General features: G+C 47.1%; 1 protein-coding gene across 1 annotated transcript in view; it reads left to right on the forward strand.

The window, feature by feature from the left end:
- The window catches only part of LOC142557172 (uncharacterized), a 77842-nt gene that overhangs the window by 25778 nt on the left and 32160 nt on the right, over positions 1-19904 (forward strand). The window contains exon 3 of the mRNA XM_075668838.1: positions 18159-18318. Within this exon, the coding sequence (XP_075524953.1) occupies positions 18159-18318 (160 nt within the window). The remainder of the gene's footprint in view (positions 1-18158; positions 18319-19904) is intronic.

Here is a 19904-nt window from a genome sequence, read left to right on the forward strand (position 1 = left end):
GCCCACGCATCGCTGAAAAGCCTTTTTTCGCATAAGGCTCTAGAAGGCGGTGAAAGGAGAATAATGTATCCCATTTTACGGTTCACTGTACGCTTTGGAATAATGTCCTTCGTGTTTGGGCTGTTTGCCGCGGTCTTATCAGAAGGCAAACGGGCAGAGCGGTGGCAATAATTTGGCTACCCGATTAGCAGAGTGAGTGAGTGAGTGAGTGAGTGAGTGAGTGAGTGAGTGAGTGAGTGAGTGAGTGAGTGAGTGAGTGAGTGAGTGAGTGAGTGAGTGAGTGAGTGAGTGAGTGAGTGAGTGAGTGAGTGAGTGAGTGAGTGAGTGAGTGAGTGAGTGAGTGAGTGAGTGAGTGAGTGAGTGAGTGAGTGAGTGAGTGAGTGAGTGAGTGAGTGAGTGAGTGAGTGAGTGAGTGAGTGAGGTGACTCGTGTTCAACGGTATCATCAACGGCGGTTTGCTACGCCTTAATTTCAAGAGAGCTGCCCGTCCTGTAAAATATTCAGTGCGATTCACGAAGGCGATATCTTCTATTCTGTCAAGCTCAGATAAAAGTGGGTGCTTAACATTTCATAGATCAAGAACTCCGGCATCTTGAGTGCGCCCCGCAGGGGCGTTTGCGTCAGCAGGCGTTTGGTGTGCTGCGACAACACTTTCCCGAGCACACGAGGGTTGGCCCCTCCGGGCGTAGCCGTGTCTGGGGAAAGGGGGATCCTGGGGGTTGAGCCGATGCTAGGTGTTTGGACCTTTAAGGCCCCCCGGCGGCGGCAACACACCTGTTCGGCCTCGGCTTCACATAGACGGCACCTCCAGACTGACCCACCTGGAGGAAATCGGCAGTCGCCTTTTCCTGTCCTCCTCTCCAATCTTCGTCTTTCTCTTTACACTTTTCCATCTTTCCTGTCTTCTCCTCACTTCTTATTACTTCCGTATTTCCTGGCGGCAAGGGTTAATCATGTGTAATATATCCTGTCTTGGATATATATATATATATATTAGGTTAGAGCGGCGAGGCATGGCTGGCGTCTGCAGGTATTATTCCCAGCCTAGTAGCGCGCCGTAGTTGGGCTCGGTGGTGGGGGGCTACCATCGCCGCCGAATTTTCCAGTGTCTATATGGCAAACGCTCCCCCCCCCCCTCCAACGAGGGAGCACCCAAGCAACATTTCAGTTCCTATTAAAACCAAACCATGACACTTTTCCAAAGTTCCACGTCCTTCACAGTGAAGGCAACACAACTATTAGCATACTATCACATTTCATAGTATCCAAATGCCTATCAAACACGATCGGATCAGGCTACAAAGCATCAAAGATGGCAAGCGGAGGTCTCCTCGAATTGACAAAGAACAAGTCGAAAAAATCAGTGAGCTCAAAAGCATCGGTGACACTAATGTCACAATTTCACCACATCGCACGCTCAACACCAGCAGAGGAGTAATATCAGAAGATTTCTTGAACCTCAGTGACGAAGAGCTCATTGAGGGATTCTAGGAGCAACATGTAATCAAGGTACAAAGGATAACACTTCGACGAAACGACCAACAGATCCCCACAAAACACGTAATACCTACATTTGGCTCCAGTACTGTGCCAAGTTCTTTCGACGCAGGCTACCTGAAAATCAACGTCCGACCATACATACCGAACCCGAGGTGGTGCTTCAAGTGCCAGAGGTTCGGACATGCATCACAATCATGCTGAGGAAAGGAAACATGCGCAAATTGTAGTGCCAACGACCATCCATCTGACAACTGCAATGCTCCCGCACAATGTGTCAATTGCAAGGGCGATCCTCCAGATTACTCACGGAGCTGCCCTTGCTGGAAAAGAGAAAAAGAAATAATCGCAATAACTGTAAAGGAAAAGATTTCGTTCCATCAAGCGAGGAAAAGGCTAGCGCACTTACCTCACGTAAGCTATGCCAGTGGGACGCGGCAGGGGGCAGCGCCACACCGGTCTCAGGAATCTACAGGGTCCACATCCGGTACTCCTGTAGAAATCCCAACCGCCCCCTTAGTGGCTGCAGCCAGTGCTGCTCCATCAGCAACGAAAGCGGGCCCGCAGACAACAGTGCCGTAGGGCCCGAAGTTGAACCGTACCCCACGGCCCGAGACGCGCGTCTCGGCGCCTGGCTCTCGATCGTCCAGTGCCTCGGAAAAGCCGGTGGAGGTCGATCCAAAAACCCCGGCGTCATTGACGCCAAAAGACCCGCGCTCCTTGGAGCGCTCACAGAAGGAGAAACATACTATAACTCCGGTGAGAAAGAGAAAGGTAACCTGAACGGTTATCGCCCTTCATAAGAGTAATCAGCTTTTAAATACATGTCATCTACAATTTGTAAGCTCACACACATAAGTAATTTTTTTCCCCAATTCCAATAAGATGGCTTTTATCATTCATTGGAACTGCAGAGGCCTAATTCACAATCTAGGTGACATCAAAGACATCATAAATAAGTTATCACCAGTAGCATTCTCCTTTCAAGAAACGAACCTGGCACCCAAACATACACATTTTCCTAAAGGTTTTACTGTCATATGAAAGGACCGCGAGCACTCCAGCCGTCTATCAGGAGGTGTCGCAATTATCGTCCAAGGCGGCATCCCCACACGGAACGTTTCATTAAATACTCCGCACGAGGCAGTAGCTGTCACCGTTCTATCTTTTAAGACTGTCACCATTTGTTCGTTGTACATCCCTCCCCATAGCCATTTCACAACTCGAGACCTGGAAAAATTAATTGTCCAGCTGCCGGAACCTTTTGTTTGAGTTAGAGATTTTAATGCTCATTGCACTCTTTGGGGCAGCGATAAGAATGACCAAAGAGGACAACTTATGGAACATTTCATTTTGACGAATAACATCTGTCTTTTGAATTCAGGTGCGCCAATTCATTTTTCACCGAGTTCACGTAATTTTAGTTGCCTCGATTTAGCATTTTGCTCTCCGGACATTTTTACCGATTTTAAATGGGATGTGCTGGAGACTTCATATGGCAGTGATCATCTGCCTGCCATAACCAATTAACCTCACCTCAACGCTATCTATTATATCTCCCAAACCGCGCCATTGGAAATCACAAATGGCAGACTGGCCTGTTTTCACAGAAAGTGCCAGGCTGGAGGAGCTTATTTTAACAGACTTAAGCATTGACGAAATTAATGAAAAATTTACTAACTGTTTTATTTCTGCAGCTGAAAAGGCCATTCCGCAATCTTCTGGCGTTGTTAGGAAAAAGCTAAATCCTTGGTGGACACATGAGTACATCATAGCAAAAAAGCTGCAAAATAAGGCCTGGGGAATCTTACGCAGATACCCAACACACAAGAACTTTCTAAATTTCAAACAAGCCAAAGCGAAAGCTCGATACATTCGGAGACAGGCGGAGAAGTTGTCTTGGCAGAAATATATATTGTAAGCATTTATGCGGACTTCATCTTCATCTGTACAAAGTCATCATCAATCATCGGCTCGTGTTCGTTTTTGCGTCGGCGCCATTTTTCCTTCTTGGAATAAAGCGTCGTCTCAACCGTGGTATTTCAAGTGGTGGAGGCGCTTTAAGATCCCTTCGACCTCAATCCACTTCAAGATCTCTCCTGGAGCTACGTTCGGGACGCCGCTTACGCCAAGAGGCCGCCATGTCGCAAGACCAGACCGCAGCATCCACCATCTCGGTTCAAGTGCCAGCCACCCCCAATCCCAGCCCTGCCAACAACCGGTATCGCGACCCTGAAATCTTCTCTGGCTTGCCTGGTGAGGACGTTGAAGACTGGCTCGACAACTACGATCGTGTCAGTGAATACAACAACTGGAACGAGACGTCGAGGTTAAACAACGTGCCATTTTACGTCTCTCAAGTAGCCAAGACATGGTTCCTGAATCATGAGAGAGACTTCCGTGATTGGTCATCTTTCAGGGAGCAGCAACGGCGTATTTTCGGCACACCCACGGTTCGTTCGGAAGTTGCGAAAAAGAGGCTGTCTGAGCGCGTCCGGCATTATGGCGAATCGTATACCTCGTACATTGAGGACATCCTCGCGCTTTGCCGCCGTGTCGACAGTGCCATGCCAGAACCTGATCGCGTGCGACACCTTCTTAAGGGTATCGGATCTACTGCCTTCAACGCACTCGCCGCTCAAAACCCTTCGACGGTGTCGGACGTCGTCTCCGTCTGTCAGCGCCTCGACACCCTGCAGTCAATCCACTTGCAACCGGACTTTTCCGACAACCCCCTGGCAAACAGTATCGAGCTCCGGTCTATCATTCGAGCCATCATTCGTGAGGAATTGCAAGCGCATGGCTCACCCCCTTGCAGCAGCGCTCACGTCCAACCTGCTTCTACCGACCTGCGCGGTATTATTAAGGAAGAATTGGCCTCCCTGCAGAACGCCCAGCATACCAACGCTTCTCCTTGCCCACAACCGGCTTCTTACGCCCAGATTGCTGCAATGCCAGCCGCGCCGTCTCCAATAACACCACCTGCGCCTGTTCACGATTACCTGGCACCTTTAGTCACCCGAGCTCCGAACCCACCTTACTACTCTGCCTGGCGTTCGTCGAGACCTATCTGCTACTACTGCGGCTTTCGAGGACATATCTCCCGGTTTTGCCGACGCCGCCAGCAAGACGAACGTCGGGGTTACGCGGCCTTTGAACGCGATGAGCCACCTCCTCGCGTTTACCGCACTTATGACGATAATCCTCCCGTTCGCCGATCTCCATCTCCGGCCGACTTCTCCAACACCGCACTCAACACACGTGCCTCGAGACGCCGCTCCCCATCGCCGCTCCGACATTCTGATTCGCCCCTTCGACCTGTCTCCCAACTCCATGTCCAGCGACCGGAAAACTAACCAGTGCAGTTTTTGGAGGGAAAACTGCATCGCCGCGAAGTGCTCCAAGGCCTCCTGAACGTCCTTCGAACATGTTACCCAGGTAGCACAAAAGAGATACGTAACGTTTTCGTAGCGTTTATCCAAGACGACAAAAACGGGTTAAAGAAGACACGAATGAGAGAACTTCGGCGGGAAAACGTCGGATATCTCTGCTAATGTCCGGCTTAATTGCTTTCTTGAGACGATCTAGAACAGGTCTGCAAGACGTATTCGAAAAGCTGGTCTAGAAATAGGATTGGGAAAGACACAAGTAATCCCTTTGCCAGAACTATTCGTAACCAATTTCTAAACGTTTTTAGGACGTTATCAAAAAGCTGGTCTAGAAGCGGTCTTGAAAGGTTTACGATCATCTGAAGCTAATTTTCGCGGGTGACGGGCGCGATGAGACATCGTTGTTCAAAACACGCGTTTAGTTTCGCCTCACGCGAGTGGCCTATGCCGCGCAGATGTCAGCCGCACCCGTTGGCACGGCCTAGGCCAATCGCGTTAGGTGAAACTGATCGGGTGTTTCGAACAACGATCTCCAATCGCGCCCCAGATGAGTAGAAGCGTCCGTGTTGACTGTAAGAGCCATGGCGCAGTGCCAAGCACTGTTCCCCGCATGGCCGGCGCATCGTCTACCAAGTCGCACGAAAATGAGCCTGTTAGGAATAATAAATCCTTAATACCGCCTTTAGTTAGCTACGATGCTTACAACCACAATGGGAATGACATCCTGCAAAGAACAAATGGCCACGTCTTGGCAGGTGGCCAGAGTGGCAGGTGGCAAGAGTGCATGAAATAAGAACATTGTGACAAAGCAAAAACACTTTATTAAAATGTAATGCTTATGCAAGGTTCGAACAAACTGTGTGAGAAATGCAAATAGAAGTAAAAGTACATCAACAATGACAAAAGTCGCAGAAAGGATTCGTAATGAACTCGAAAGTGAACATTCACTAGCACATAAAATTCCAAGTACACATACAAAAATGAACAGAAAAACCTGGAGTGTACTAAAGTGTCTAATTTATCATAGTAAAGTGCGCGTGCTATTAGATGGACTAGAGTTATGCAGAAGTGACATCGGAGCGAATGGAAGAAGTAGACTGAAAAATGCAAGAGTATGAATTGGATGGTAACTGCCTCCAAGGAATGTTACCAATCATCTAGAAGCTTGAAAAGAGCACAAAAAGAAATACCACCGCATACCATCATAAAACAATCCTGTGACAGAAATAAAAAAAAAATGGGAACAATGTGAAATTGGAAATATTGCCTTTAGGATATATCAAAGAAGGTAATGGCGAGAAAAAAATAACCATACAACAAAAAAGCAATCAAGTGAAATTAGTACAGAATACTTAAACGGGGGATTCAGTGTAACAATTAAGTGAACACTACTGCAGTACAGCGAACGATGAGACAGTAATGCTGCATCTTGCCACTCCAGAACGTGAGAAATGAATATGCAAGCCTCATATTAGAAACTTACATAAACATGGACATAAACTGGAATGCACTGGAAGCTGCATTTGTGTAACAAAGGAAGCAATGGTCATAATAAATAGTAAGTGTTTTATCTAAAAAGCCCTTTACAAGAGGCAAAGTTGTACCTCTCTGGCAAAAACAAAGTTGCAACGAATAATTTGCAAGCCAGCAAATACAATAATTAGCACACTGACATGTCCCACTTTGCGCACATCTCCAGTCTCCTAAAGTAAAAAAAAGCACTCTGAATGAGAAAAACGTTTAACACATGTAGCCCAGAGCAAATTCTTTGCCAGTTCACTCACACTTTCACATCCAAAAACATTTGCCACAGAGTCCAGGCACAGTTCCACTGATGTTTACCAATTCACCCCCACTTTCACGTCCAAAAATATTTGGCACACAGTCCAGGCAGAGCTTCATAGATAAACAGCTTGAGAGCACCCTACTGATTATTGTGCAGTCCCGCTGCTGGAAATAGAACTGCCGCACATGCTGGTAGTGGTTTCAATCTAGACACACTTGCTGCCCTGGACAGGTATGTTCAGATATCTGCACTGGTGCTCTATTTTGTCGAAGTAGACACATTGATGCACTACGCTGGTAATTGAAATGTTTTGAATGCACAAGTATTGGCTTCACCAGAAAGACTTGCCCACATACCACCACTGGCATATATATGCACTTGCTCTTCACTCAGTAGCATTGAACTTAGTGTTCTCTATGTGGGAGCCATGTGTAAAACCGGTGTCACACGACCACTCTCGATCGCGATCAAGCCCGATCCGGATCGAAATTATCGATGCGACTGGCTCACTCTCGTAGCTTGCGCAGAGGAGCCATCACGACCGAGAAATTCGATTTGTAACGGACTGGATAGCGGCTAAAAGAGCCCCGTGTGAAACCGGTACTAAATAATGCACAGACGTACGCTAGGAAAATGTGTTGCGCAAGGACAAAGAACTGCGACATGCCCTGTTGTGCGAAGCGCGCGAACAGAACACATGTATATATATATATTAAAAAAAACTGCGAGAGCGTTTCGCGAACTCCATGCGCACACATGGCACCCGCACGAACTCGGCAGGCCGCCGTAAAGCGCGAAGGGCGCACAGCGTACATTCCGACACATTTCCCAAACTGCAAACAATCGTACTACCTAAAGCATACAAGTTATTTTATACCAAGGGCATACTCGACTCACGTATGCAGTATGCACAAGCGAGTTATGCAGCGTACATGCTGTATCCATTCGCCAAATAGTAAAATTGATAACAAGCACAAAGCTACAAGGGACTCAATACATTACTACCATTTGAGGCGTCAAATAAAATCGAATTTGGCCGTTTCATATATTGGACACAATATACGGACACATGTGGTACACGGTAATACCATGAAATACCCATCACGTGGGTAAAGGGGGCGAAAACACAATCGAGAACCTGAAGCGCAAACGATAAAAGCACGGTATGGTGCACGCAAAATTCTGTCAGTTCGCTGTAGCGCGAGGGAAGAAAATAGGGTGAGCACTTGACCTCACCTTTTGGGATACCGCACTAGTAGTGAATCATTAAAAAAAAAGCCTGTTTGAACCAGTTCCCTTGTCCGCAACACTCTTGCTAAACGGGAGACTAAAATACCACGATGATGGCTCTATTGCGGAGATCGGCAAGGTGCGCACAGACAGAAATTTTGCCGCCTTTCTTTGCATTCTGCAAAATGCTTTCTTGTTAGGATCACGCATAGCAGCCGACCCCGACGCTAGGGACACACAGGCACGATTTCGTCCCTCTAACTTTCGTCCTTATACTGCCCTTAACGCCTTAATTACAGCGTCAGTGAAAAGGCGCCTCACATAACATGACAGTGAACTTGAAGAGCTGATTAGTGCCCTCCACTCCGCGCCCGCCAATTGAAAACACTACTGATTTCCAAATTAATCTACACAAACAGATCGCACAACCCTAACTAATCACAGAACATCGTTTTCTTGACGGCAAAACCCTGCAACACTTACATGACAAAGGGCAGCGGCAGCACATTCAGAACAGCCGCTATCATACCACAGCGCAATGCAAGTGCGATAACGTTATTATGCCCGGCTAAAACAGATCGCACAACCCAAACTAATCACAGAATGTCGTTTTCTTGACAGCAAAGCACTGCAACACTTACATGACAAAGGGCAGCGGCAGCACATTCAGAACAGTCGCAAACAGACCATAGTGCCACGCGAGTGCGATAACGTAACTATGCCCGGCTTCACGAATAACGTGGCCGCCTTGATCAAATAACAATTGAAAACACTACTGATTTCCAAATTAAAACCACACAAACATATCGCACAACCCAAACTGATCACAGAATATCGTTTTCTTGACAGCAAAACACTGCAACACTTACATAGCAAAGGGCAGCGGCAGCACGTTCAGAACAGCCGCAAACACACCACAGCGCAATGCGAGTGCGGTGACGTGACGACGCCATGACGACGCGACTATGCCCCGGCTCGCCCGGCTGCGCGGCATCACGAATCACGTGGCCACCTTGGTCACATGATTTGACGACGGTATCGCCACCTTGCGCAAGGTTGGATCGCGTTGATAGGTTGTTGAATATTGTAGAAGCCGCTAAAGAGGCTGACGCGCCGTGGCGTGGCGGTGGCGTTTTGAGTCGTTTGCAAAACGTATTCACCCCTCGTTTTTAAGCTGTCTGGCTTCCAACGTTATCAAAACGTATTCACCCCTCGTTTTTAAGCTATCTTGTTTGGAACGTCTTTGATGCGTCGATTTTGCTCAAAAATCCTTTTCAGACGTTGAATCCCTTAATACGACGTTTTCAAGACTTTGCGTGCTACCTGGGTATTGGTGTCTGTGGAGGGTGTGCCTTTGTTAGCTCTGATTGACACGGGAGCTACTATATCTGTTATGCGCGCGGACCTGTGCTCTCGTCTGCGGAAAGTGAAGACGCCTTATATTGGATCATCCTTGATTGGGGCTAATGGAGCAATCATTCGACCATCAGCCCAATGTACAGCACGCGTCTTCATTGATGGTATCTGTCATCACATTAAGTTCGCGATTTTATTCCCGTGCGCTCATGAACTAATTTTAGGTTGGGACTTTCTCTCGTCAGCGTCCGCTTTAATCTCTTGCCGTCAACGTGTAGTTCATATGAGCGAGACAGTTCATTGCAGCGGGAGTACCGATGAGCCACGACTGCGTTTTCTCACTGCTGCCGATTCTGTACTGCCTCCCGGCCACGAGCAAGTCATAAGTCTCTCTTCTACGGACATCACCAATGGCGACGTGTTCATCACTCCTTACGGTCGCTGTCTTGCCCGTGAGATTGTCTTCGCTTCCTGCCTGGTGCGGTTCAAAGAAAGCTCTGCGTTAATCATCGCTTTAAATGCGACCACTGAGACAATCCTCCTACCTCAAGGCTCCGCAGTGACCTGTTATGTGGATACCCAACCAGTCTCCCTGCTTCCTCTTGCCGCCTCGCAAGCTCTTCCTCAACAAGACAAATCTGCTTCATCTGCCCTTACTTCCGTGATAAGCCCTGACCTTACTGCTGCTCAACATGAAGCGTTGCTAAAATTGCTTACGAAGCACCAGGCCTCCTTCGATATGGATACTTCGTCCCTCGGACAGACTTCCGTTGCCTTCCATCGTATCAACACCGATGGCCAGACTATTGTACGCCGTCGTCCCTACCGAGTCTCTTTGGCCGAACGCAAAATCATCGAGGAGAACGTCGCCGATATGCTGAAAAGAAACGTCATACGTCCCTCCGCCAGTGCTTGGTCATCACCCGTCGTTTTGGTGCAGAAGGATGGATCGGTATGATTTTGTGTTGACTACCGTGCGCTAAACAAGATCACCCGTAAGGATGTATATCCGATGCCCCGTATCGATGACGCCCTTGATTCGTTGCAAGGCGCGCAATATTTCTCCAGCCTTGATCTTCGCTCCGGATATTGGCAAATCCCAATGCACGAAGCGGACAAAGAAAAGACCGCCTTTTCTACTCCGGATGGTCTTTATGAGTTTAATGTAATGCCTTTCGGTCTATGCAATGCTCCCGCCACATTTGAAAGAATGATCGACACGGTTCTTCGCGGCCTCAAGTGGAAAACTTGTCTATGTTACCTCGACGACATCGTCGTGTTTTCCTCGACTTTCACTGACCATCTCCAACGCTTAGATGAAGTGCTCACATGCCTTTCTAATGCCGGACTTCAACTAAACACGAGGAAGTGCCGTTTCGCTAGCACAACGATTAAAGTCCTGGGTCATCTCGTTAGCAAAGACGGCATCCAGCCCGATCCGGATAAAATTTCCGCGGTGCTCAACTTTCCACGTCCACTTCGTGCAAAAGAACTGCGCAGCTTCATTGGGCTCGCCTCATACTTTCGACGTTTTATCCGGAACTTTGCCAGCATTGCCTCGCCCCTCCACAAGCTCCTTCTTAGTTCCAGTTCCTTCGATTGGAACGATCAGTGTGAAGCCGCGTTCCAAGAACTCAAGCGCGCACTAACATCCCCACCTGTTCTTTGTCATTTTGATGACAAGGCGCCCACATTAGTGCATACTGATGCCAGCGGTCGCGGAATTGGTGCCGTACTGCTGCAGCGCGACCACGAATTTTGCGCAAAGGTTGTTGCATATGCAAGCCGCACTCTCACTTCCGCGGAAAAGAAGTACTCGATAACCGAACAAGAGTGTTTGGCTGTTGTCTGGTCCATTCAGAAATTTCGTCCATACCTCCACGGTCGACATTTCACGGTTGTGACCGACCACCATGCCCTATGTTGGTTGTCGACGATCAAAAACTTGTCCGGGCGCCTTGGCCGCTGGATACTCCGATTACAAGCATATGATTTCAATGTCATATATAAGTCCGGACGGAAGCACCAAGATGCCGATGCTCTTTCACGATGCCCATTACCACCATCATCGGAGCACATCACATCACCTTGTCAAATTGGCCGCACGGAGGACGCTTCGTCTATTACACCGATTTCTTCCTTGACTTCATCAAACCGCCTTTCAGTGCTTTCCACTCACCAGCGCGCCGATTCCTATTGCCATAGTATCATCAATCGCCTTAGCGGTGTTTCATCTCCACCCAATGCCAGGCTACGGAAGCAACTCAAACTGTTCAAGTTTGAAGACGACCTGCTCTACCGGTACATTTTTCACCCGGAAGGTCATCGATGGGTTCCCGTTCTACCGCGCTCTCTTCGAACTGCAGTTCTGCAGGCCTCACACGATGACCCTACGTCAGGCCACTTGGGTTACAACAAAACACACGAGCGCATACGCAGCCGATTCTATTGGCCAGGCCTTTCCACGAGCATAGCTAGATATGTTGCCTCGTGCACGCTTTGCCAACACCGTAAGCGACCTACTACTGCTCCGGTCGGGACCCTACAACCACTTCCCTGTCCAGCACAACCCTTCTCTGTCGTCGGCATTGACCTTTTCGGGCCACTCCCACCTACTCCAGACGGCAACCGATGGATCGTCACTGCTGTTGACCATTTGACCCGGTACGCTGAAACAGCCTCAATACGCTCAGGAGCTGCCGCAGAAGTAGCGGCCTTCTTCTTGCAGGCTGTATACTTACGTCATGGGGCGCCTCACGTTCTTTTGAGCGACCGAGGCAAGACATTTCTTTCAAGCACTCTTAATCAAGTTCTGCAAGCGTCCAACACCGTGCACAAGACAACGTCTAGCTACCACCCTCAAACCAACGGCCTAACAGAGCGATTTCATCGCACGCTGTGTGACATGCTATCCATGTATATTCAACCTGATCATCGTAACTGGGATGCGATTCTCCCATTTGTAACATTTGCATATAACACGTCTGTTCAACGGACCACCGGATACTCTCCGTTTTTCTTAGTATACGGCCGCCACCCAACCTCATCACTCGACGTTTCTTTCTTCTCTGGCCCCGCCAACGCTTCACCATTCATTTGCGACCAGTTTGTGTCTCGTCTTGCCCAATGTCGTCGTTGCGCCCGTATGAACACTGAAGCCAGCCAAGACGATCGCAAACATCGGTACGATGCCTCTCATCGCGTCGTTTCCTACCGCCCTGGTGACGATGTGCTCCTATGGACCCCTGCGCGAACACCCGGTTTATGTGAGAAGCTTGAGTCTCGATATCTTGGCCCCTACAAAGTCATCGAGCAGACCTCGCCGGTGAACTATCGAGTTACAGCTGTTGAGACCCCAACCGACCGACGCTGCCGCGGAACAGAGATCGTGCACGTTTCTCGCCTGAAACCCTTTCATCTCCGTTCCACTGTCTAATGTGCGGCCAGGCTGGCCGCTTCCGTCCACGGGGGAAATTAGTGTAAGCATTTATGCGGACTTCATCTTCATCTGTACAAAGTCATCATCAATCATCGGCTCGTGTTCGTTTTTGCGTCGGCGCCATTTTTCCTTCTTGGAATAAAGCGTCGTCTCAACCGTGGTATTTCAATATCTACAATTAATAGCACCGTCACATCCAAAAGGATGTGGGAACAGGTCAGGAAGTTTAATGGGGACTGCTCATCATACAGGATACCCATACTTACACCTTCAGTCACTCAGGTAACACTACAAGAACAAGCGAATATATTTGGGAAACATTTCTATAACATCTCTAGCTCGGTTAATTATTCAAACACGTTCTTGAAATACAAACTGTCAGCAGAAAAGGAGAGGCTACCAACTGCTTGTATGTCAAGGGAGGAATACAACTCTCCATTCACGGTACAAGAACTTTAAAGGGTTCTCTGTGCTGGCAAAAAAACTGCAGTAGGTCAGTCTTGGCCGGATCTATTATTCTATGCTCGCACACCTGTTCCAAGCATCCGTAGATGCTCTCCTTAAATTTTTTAACAAAGTATTTGAATCCGGAAGCATGCCAAAAAGTTGGAAAAACGCAATAGTTGTGCCTTTTTTAAAAACAGGTAAATCCCCCACATCCCCAAGCAGCTTTCGACCCATTGCCCTGACAAGCTGTTTGGCGAAATCGTACGAAAGTGTCGTAAATGCGAGGTTAACCTTCACGCTTGATATACGGAACTTCATTGATTTTCATCAGTGCGGGTATAAAAAAGAGTGTTGAACGACGGACCACCTCGTCCGACTTGAACACGAAATACGTGAAGCTTTCTTACACAAACAGCACTGCCTGGCAATATTCATCGACCTAGAAAAAGCGTGGAGGTTCGGGATCTTATGTGACCTCGCTGCATTAGGAATCCACGGCAAAATGCTAAACTGTCTCGCTGATTTTATGTCCAACAGAACATTCCGAATCCGTCTAGGCACTGTGCTCTTGCGCACATTTATCCAGGAAAATGGCGTTTCACAAGGTTGCGTACTAAGCACAACACTCTTTATAGTAAAAATGAACTCTGTTAACATAGTCATTCCCCCCATTGTTACGCACTCCATATACATCGATGATCTGCAAATAGCGTGCCGCGCCTCAAACTTACGAACATGTGAAAGGCAGCTCCAGATAACCGTTAATAATCTAATGGAGTGGGCTGAGAAAAATGGCTTCCGCTTCTCTACTGAAAAAACTGTTACAGTGCTATTCTCGCAAAAACGAGGATTGTACTTAGACCCGGTTCGAAAGTTGAATGATGTCGCACTGCCGGTAAAACAAGAATATAAATTCTTGGGAGTAATCTTTGATAAAAAACTGAACTTCCTAGCCCACATTAAAAAACTAAAGATTAAGGCAAATAAAGCATTGAATATCCTCAAAGTTCTATCTCATGAGCACTGGGGTTCCGACGAAACCTGTCTTTTACGTATTTACTGGTCTTTTGTGCGTAGCCTTTTAGACTACGGCTCCGTGGTTTACGGCTAAGCCAGGCAGTCCTACATCCAACGACTTTATCCAGCACATAACCTTGGACTGCGACTTGCAAGTGGTGCCTACAGAACGTCACCTATTCAAAGTTTATATGTTGAGTGTAATGAACCCTCATTGAAGCAGCGCAGAGCATTACTCACACTCTCTTACGTACTCAGAATTCAGTCATCACCGCAACACATATGCTACAACATCGTCTCACAGTGCAACTCACGCTTACACTACACAAATAAACCGAACATGATTAGGCCATTTATGCTGCGGTATGAGCAATACTGTCGGGATTATGACATTCCCCACGAAGTTCTCCAGGTTGCCAAGAAAGCACAAAGATTGGCCCCGTGGTACGATTTGACACAGTTGTGCGACTGGACATTAACACTTTCAAGGAAAAGGGTCACTCCACGAGAACACATTATACAAGGATTCCATGCTCTTCAGGACAAATATCAAAATCACATGGAATTCTACACTGATGGCTCCAAAACAAAAGAACACGTGGGAGTAGGGGCCGTAACAGAAAATTGGGAAAGAAGTATTCGTCTACCCAAACATGCCTCTGTTTTCACTGCTGAAGTTTATGCTGTATGGGTTGTAGGGTTGTAGTTAAAGAGATTATCACTGGCAAGTACAAAAACACAGTCATATACACCGATTCCTAAAGTACACCGAAGGCCCTGAATCTGAAATGTGAGTGTGAACCCCTGTTAGGAGATATGCTAAACATGGTCGCGCTTAACAAATACGGAAGGTCAGTCCGCTTCTGCTGGGTGCCAAGTCATGTTGGTATACCGGGTAATGAAGCACCTGATAGATGTGCATCGATGGCAGCGCACAAAAACATAACAAACACAACACTTCCATATAAAGATAGTATCCGTGCCATAAGGAAGGCCTTAGCGTCAAAGTGGTAACACGAATGGGTACAGAAAAGCTATATCTCACTAAACCCGTACCTGGTGAGTGGAAGTCGTGCAACCGCCAGGAGCGATTCTTTGAAGTAGTTCTATGCCGACTACGCATTGGGCACACGCACCTCACACACAATTATCTACTTACGAAAGAAGACGTGCCGACATGTGAAAAATGCCAAGAACAACTAGCAGTCTTGCATATATTACTCACATGCACACACATTGAAGTACAAATACGAAACCTTTTGCACAACCTATATCAAATGCACATACCTTTACATCCTGCTTTAATTTTAGGAGATGATTCGATAGTCCCATTACCTGACCTGCGTAAATTCCTAGACGACACTGGCTTTTTACACAAAATGTAGATTAACACAGCCAATCTCCTCTTAAATAGTATTATAAAACACCTCGTGTTTGGCGTAGCATAGCCTTAGCCGATTTTGCATCAATAAACCACATTTAACTAACTAACTATCTTGACTGCGGTTCGGTAGGAATTACCTTGCTATAATTTTTTTTCTGCTTATTACAAATATGACAGCTTTTTGAATGTCCGTGTCCGAGAAGGCTGCTCAAGCTATGCCAAAATAAATGCACAGTCGCCCAACTGCTCCAGCTTCAGACATTTTCGGACACCTGAGTTACAGTGAACTGTACAGAAAAAAAAAACACAAATCTTGTTTGACAAAGAGAGAATCATTTTAACGTAAGAAAGGCAGAGAAATCGGCCGCAGGAACTTTTTCTCTGGCCAGCTACTATAGATAAGAAAAAGGGAAAACGGAAAGGACCGAGCGCGGATGATGATGATAGTGTGCAGTGAACTATAGACGTTACTGAACTAAATGGATTTATCAAAGTAAAGTGCGTCAGAAAATTCGTGTACGAGAACACACAATTCCGTTGCGCAGAAACTCCAACACAGACCCCTTTTCCAGCTGCCATTTGAGATTTGGCGCGGCTCTGCACAATTTCCTGGATCGGCCCACGCACGAGGCCGCGTTTCTACCAGAAAGCTCGCCTTCGCGCCTAGCGTTCGCTGCCAGCGTTTCCCGGTAAACGTTGCGGTTACGTAGGCTGCAGTTTCGGGGAAGCGTGGGAAGCAGTCAGGGATCATTGAACGCTATCACGTTCCACTATTAAAGTCCAAGCTTTAGCGTCCTCCTATTTTTTTTATGTCCACTGCAGGACGAAGGTCTCTCCCAGCGATGTCCAACCACCCCTGTCTTGCGCTTGTCGATTCCAACTTGCCCCTGCAAATTTCATCACCCAACCTAATTTTCTGCGGTCCTCGACTGTGCTTCCCTTCCTTTGGCACCCATTCTGTGACTCCATTGCTCCACCGGTCATCTGCCCCAGGCATTACATGGCGTGCCTAGCTCGATTTTTTTTTTTTGTCAATACCGAATTGAACATCGGCTATGCCCATTTGCCCTCTGATTCACAATGATCTCTTCCTGTCTCTTTACATTACGCCTGACATTTTTCGTTCCGTGGCTTTCTGCGCGGTCCTTAAAGGGACACTAAAGTGAAAAATGATTTCTTCTTCATCAGTAAATTACCGTTCTACAACACCAAAAACACCACTCTTACACCGATAACACGTTTCGTAAGCCAGAAAAAAAACGCAAGAACGAAATACGGGTGGCGACGCCTACTTAAGTTCCCGCACCTGCGGGCTGTGACGCCTTGGATTTTGATGGCATCTTCTGGGGCCTACTAATTAATATAGCGGTACAGATTGACTACATCGTGTTCTAAAGGAACCAAATATTAAACGTGGCAAGTTTCGAGAACCTTTATTCAGCCAACGCGACCCAAATGCGGAAACATACTTTGGAATCCCTGACGTCACGCTGACGTACCGGCGCTGGGGTGGCGGCGCGAAATTCAAATACTGACACTTGGACCTTCATTTTCTCATCTAATAATCAAACTATTTCTTTGAAATGACTGCCTGCAGGGTTCTCAAGCAATGCTTCATTAGTCTAAACTGATTTGTTGTTTCGCTTTAGTGTCCCTTTAACTTGTTCTCAAGCTTCTTTGTCAGTCTCCAAGTTTCTGCCCCATATTTCAGCACCGTTAGAATGCATTGATTGTACGCCATTCTTTTCAATGATAATGGTAAGCATCCAGTCAGGAGCCATGTACTCCAACCCCTTTTTATTTTTCAGTAAATCTCCTTGAGTAATTGACCTAGAGTAAGTGAGTAATTGACCTAGATAAACGTACTCCTTTACATACTCTAAAGGCTGACTAGCGATTATGAATTATTGTGCTCTTGCTAAGGCCTTGAACGTTGCCTTTCTCTTATGCATTTTAATACTCAACCCCACCCTTGCACTTTCTCCGTTAAGATTCCCAATCGTTTGTTGCTGAACAGGAGGACGATGCCATCTGCAAACCGAAGATTGTTGAGATATTCGCAGTTGATCCTCACTCCTAAGCCTCCCCCGTCTAACAGCTTGAACGCTTCTTTCAAGTATGCGTTGAATATCATTGGAGAGATTGCGTCTACTTTCCTGACCGCTTTCTTGGTAGGTAATTTTCTAGTTTTCCTTGTGGAGAAACAAGGTAGCTGTGGAGTCCTTGTAGATATTTCCCAAGGTATTCACGTATGCCTCCTGTACTCCTTGAGTCTACGTGTAGTCTACACATATCTGTGAACATAGGCTATATGTATATAATATGTAGTCTATACTTGCCGATAAAGATTAAACTCGTAGCCGGGAAAATCTGCGACGCCACAGCGAGTTGGAGCGGGAACTTCGAGGCGGTGTCGCCACCTGCCTCTCTTTATCGGCCTTAATTTCTAGCTTACCAAGCGTATTCTCATACTACGACAGGCTTTCTTTTTTTTTTTTCCCGGTATTCTACCAGCGTAATTTACTAACACGGATGAAATTAACTCTTTTTGTTTTTTTCTCTCCTTCGATGTGTCTTTTCGATGCCGTTCACGCTCGCGCTTTACTCGCACAGCCGGTGCCCAGCCGATCGGACGGCGCGGGGATCGCCGACCTCCAGCAACTGGCTACGGGCGAGATGAGGATGGCGCGGACGGCGTCGCTGATTCGACAGGCCCTTCACCGGCCGCCGTCCGGCTCGGTCCCCAGAGGCATCGTCGTTCTCGTCGCCGACAGTGCGTACGCCAACCGCTGCACCACCGGCAGCGGCAGCGGGTCTACCTTCCTCTCAATGTTGCATCATTCGCGTTCGCGAGCAGCGATGCATCTTCGCGCGTTGCGTGTTTTTTTTCTCCTCTGTTCATTTTTCTTTTCCTTTTCTTCTCTCTTCCTTCTTCCTTTGGGGGCGTGAATTAACTGCCGGCTTCCTTCTCTGATGCTGATGTATTGCGCGTGCTGGGGCAGCGCGCTAGAGAGAAGTGCATATTTAACGCCGACGGAGCTGTTTTATCTCTCTTCTCGTGCGCTTCTCTCTTGCTTCTTTCAATATGCTCGAACTCGGTTCTATCCGTCTGCCTTCATTTCCACTTTGCTCGCGCACCTTGCTTCATTTGTTCATTTGCGCGTCCTTCTTTATTTCCGTATTTTCTTCCTTTTCTGTATCGTTTGTTTTCTCTCCTTCAAGATCTTTATTATTTATTTTGTGTGTCTGCTTCTTCTCTATTTAAGTGTTTTATTTATTTGCTTTGCCTTTCTTTCTTCTCGTCGTTTCTTTGTTTTGTACCCCGCAACGCCAACGCAGTGTCTATAGCATAATGCCTGCTGTGTAGAAGGTAAAGTGAGGTGGCCGTGCAAAGAAAAAGATTAAAAAAAAAAAGAAACTCGTAGAAGAAACGCGCTCGCAAATTTGCTCGCCCAAGAACCCCAGGTGGTCTAAATTAATCTGAGCTTTTCCTTAGGGTGTTTCTCTCGCACAGCCAAAGGGTAGCCTTATCAACTCGTAAAACGTAATCAATTATTGTTAAGAGGGTGCCGCAACCATGCGCTGCACGCAAGTTGGTGAATATCGCGGGCGATAGCGAGAGATGTTGCGCAGCGAAGAGAGATTTTATCTTGTTTTCACGAGCCAACCCTGACGTTTACGTCACAAACGGGCAGAAAGGATCCTCGGGTCGTAGCTATTCCCTTACTTTCTTTCTTTACTTTGAATGTGCCATTAAAAAAGAATGTAAATGAATTTACTTTATGTACTTGTTGAGTACAGTGTACAGTGAAAAATGTGTGAAAAATGCATTCACATCGCTAGATAGATCGAGGCAAGTCGAGATCCATAGCAAACTGGTGTAAGGGAACCAAAGCAAAATACAGGTAGTGCAAATAGCCGTAAGCAACACGAACCAGGTGCTTTTACATAAAAAATACGGGAGTATATAAAAAGAAACATCGACGCTTTGCGAGATGAATGACAGGCATTACAGAAGTAGGGAACATTTCACAGCAACTGGTAGGCATAAAAAAAAAAAAAAGCCGGCGCCATACGTTGCATTAAACGCAGCAAGAGACATCATGCTAATGCAATGTGTGATGTCTGAAAACTAGCTGCTTGCGTCACTTCCGGTGGTGTGGTGTTTCACCTGGATTGCGCCTGCACGTGGAATTATTCGCTTACCACACACAAAGCGGGCTCTTGAAACTGAAAAGAATTCGCATTTATCTTACTGTGTTTACTGCCAGCTGCGTAAGCAATGTTGGCCACACGCAGTGGACCGTTATTTACAATGTTGTTATTATTCATCCCGAGAGTAATGAGATACGTGTAAAA

This window comes from Dermacentor variabilis, chromosome 9, assembly GCF_050947875.1.
Source record: "Dermacentor variabilis isolate Ectoservices chromosome 9, ASM5094787v1, whole genome shotgun sequence".
NCBI lineage: Eukaryota > Metazoa > Arthropoda > Arachnida > Ixodida > Ixodidae > Dermacentor > Dermacentor variabilis.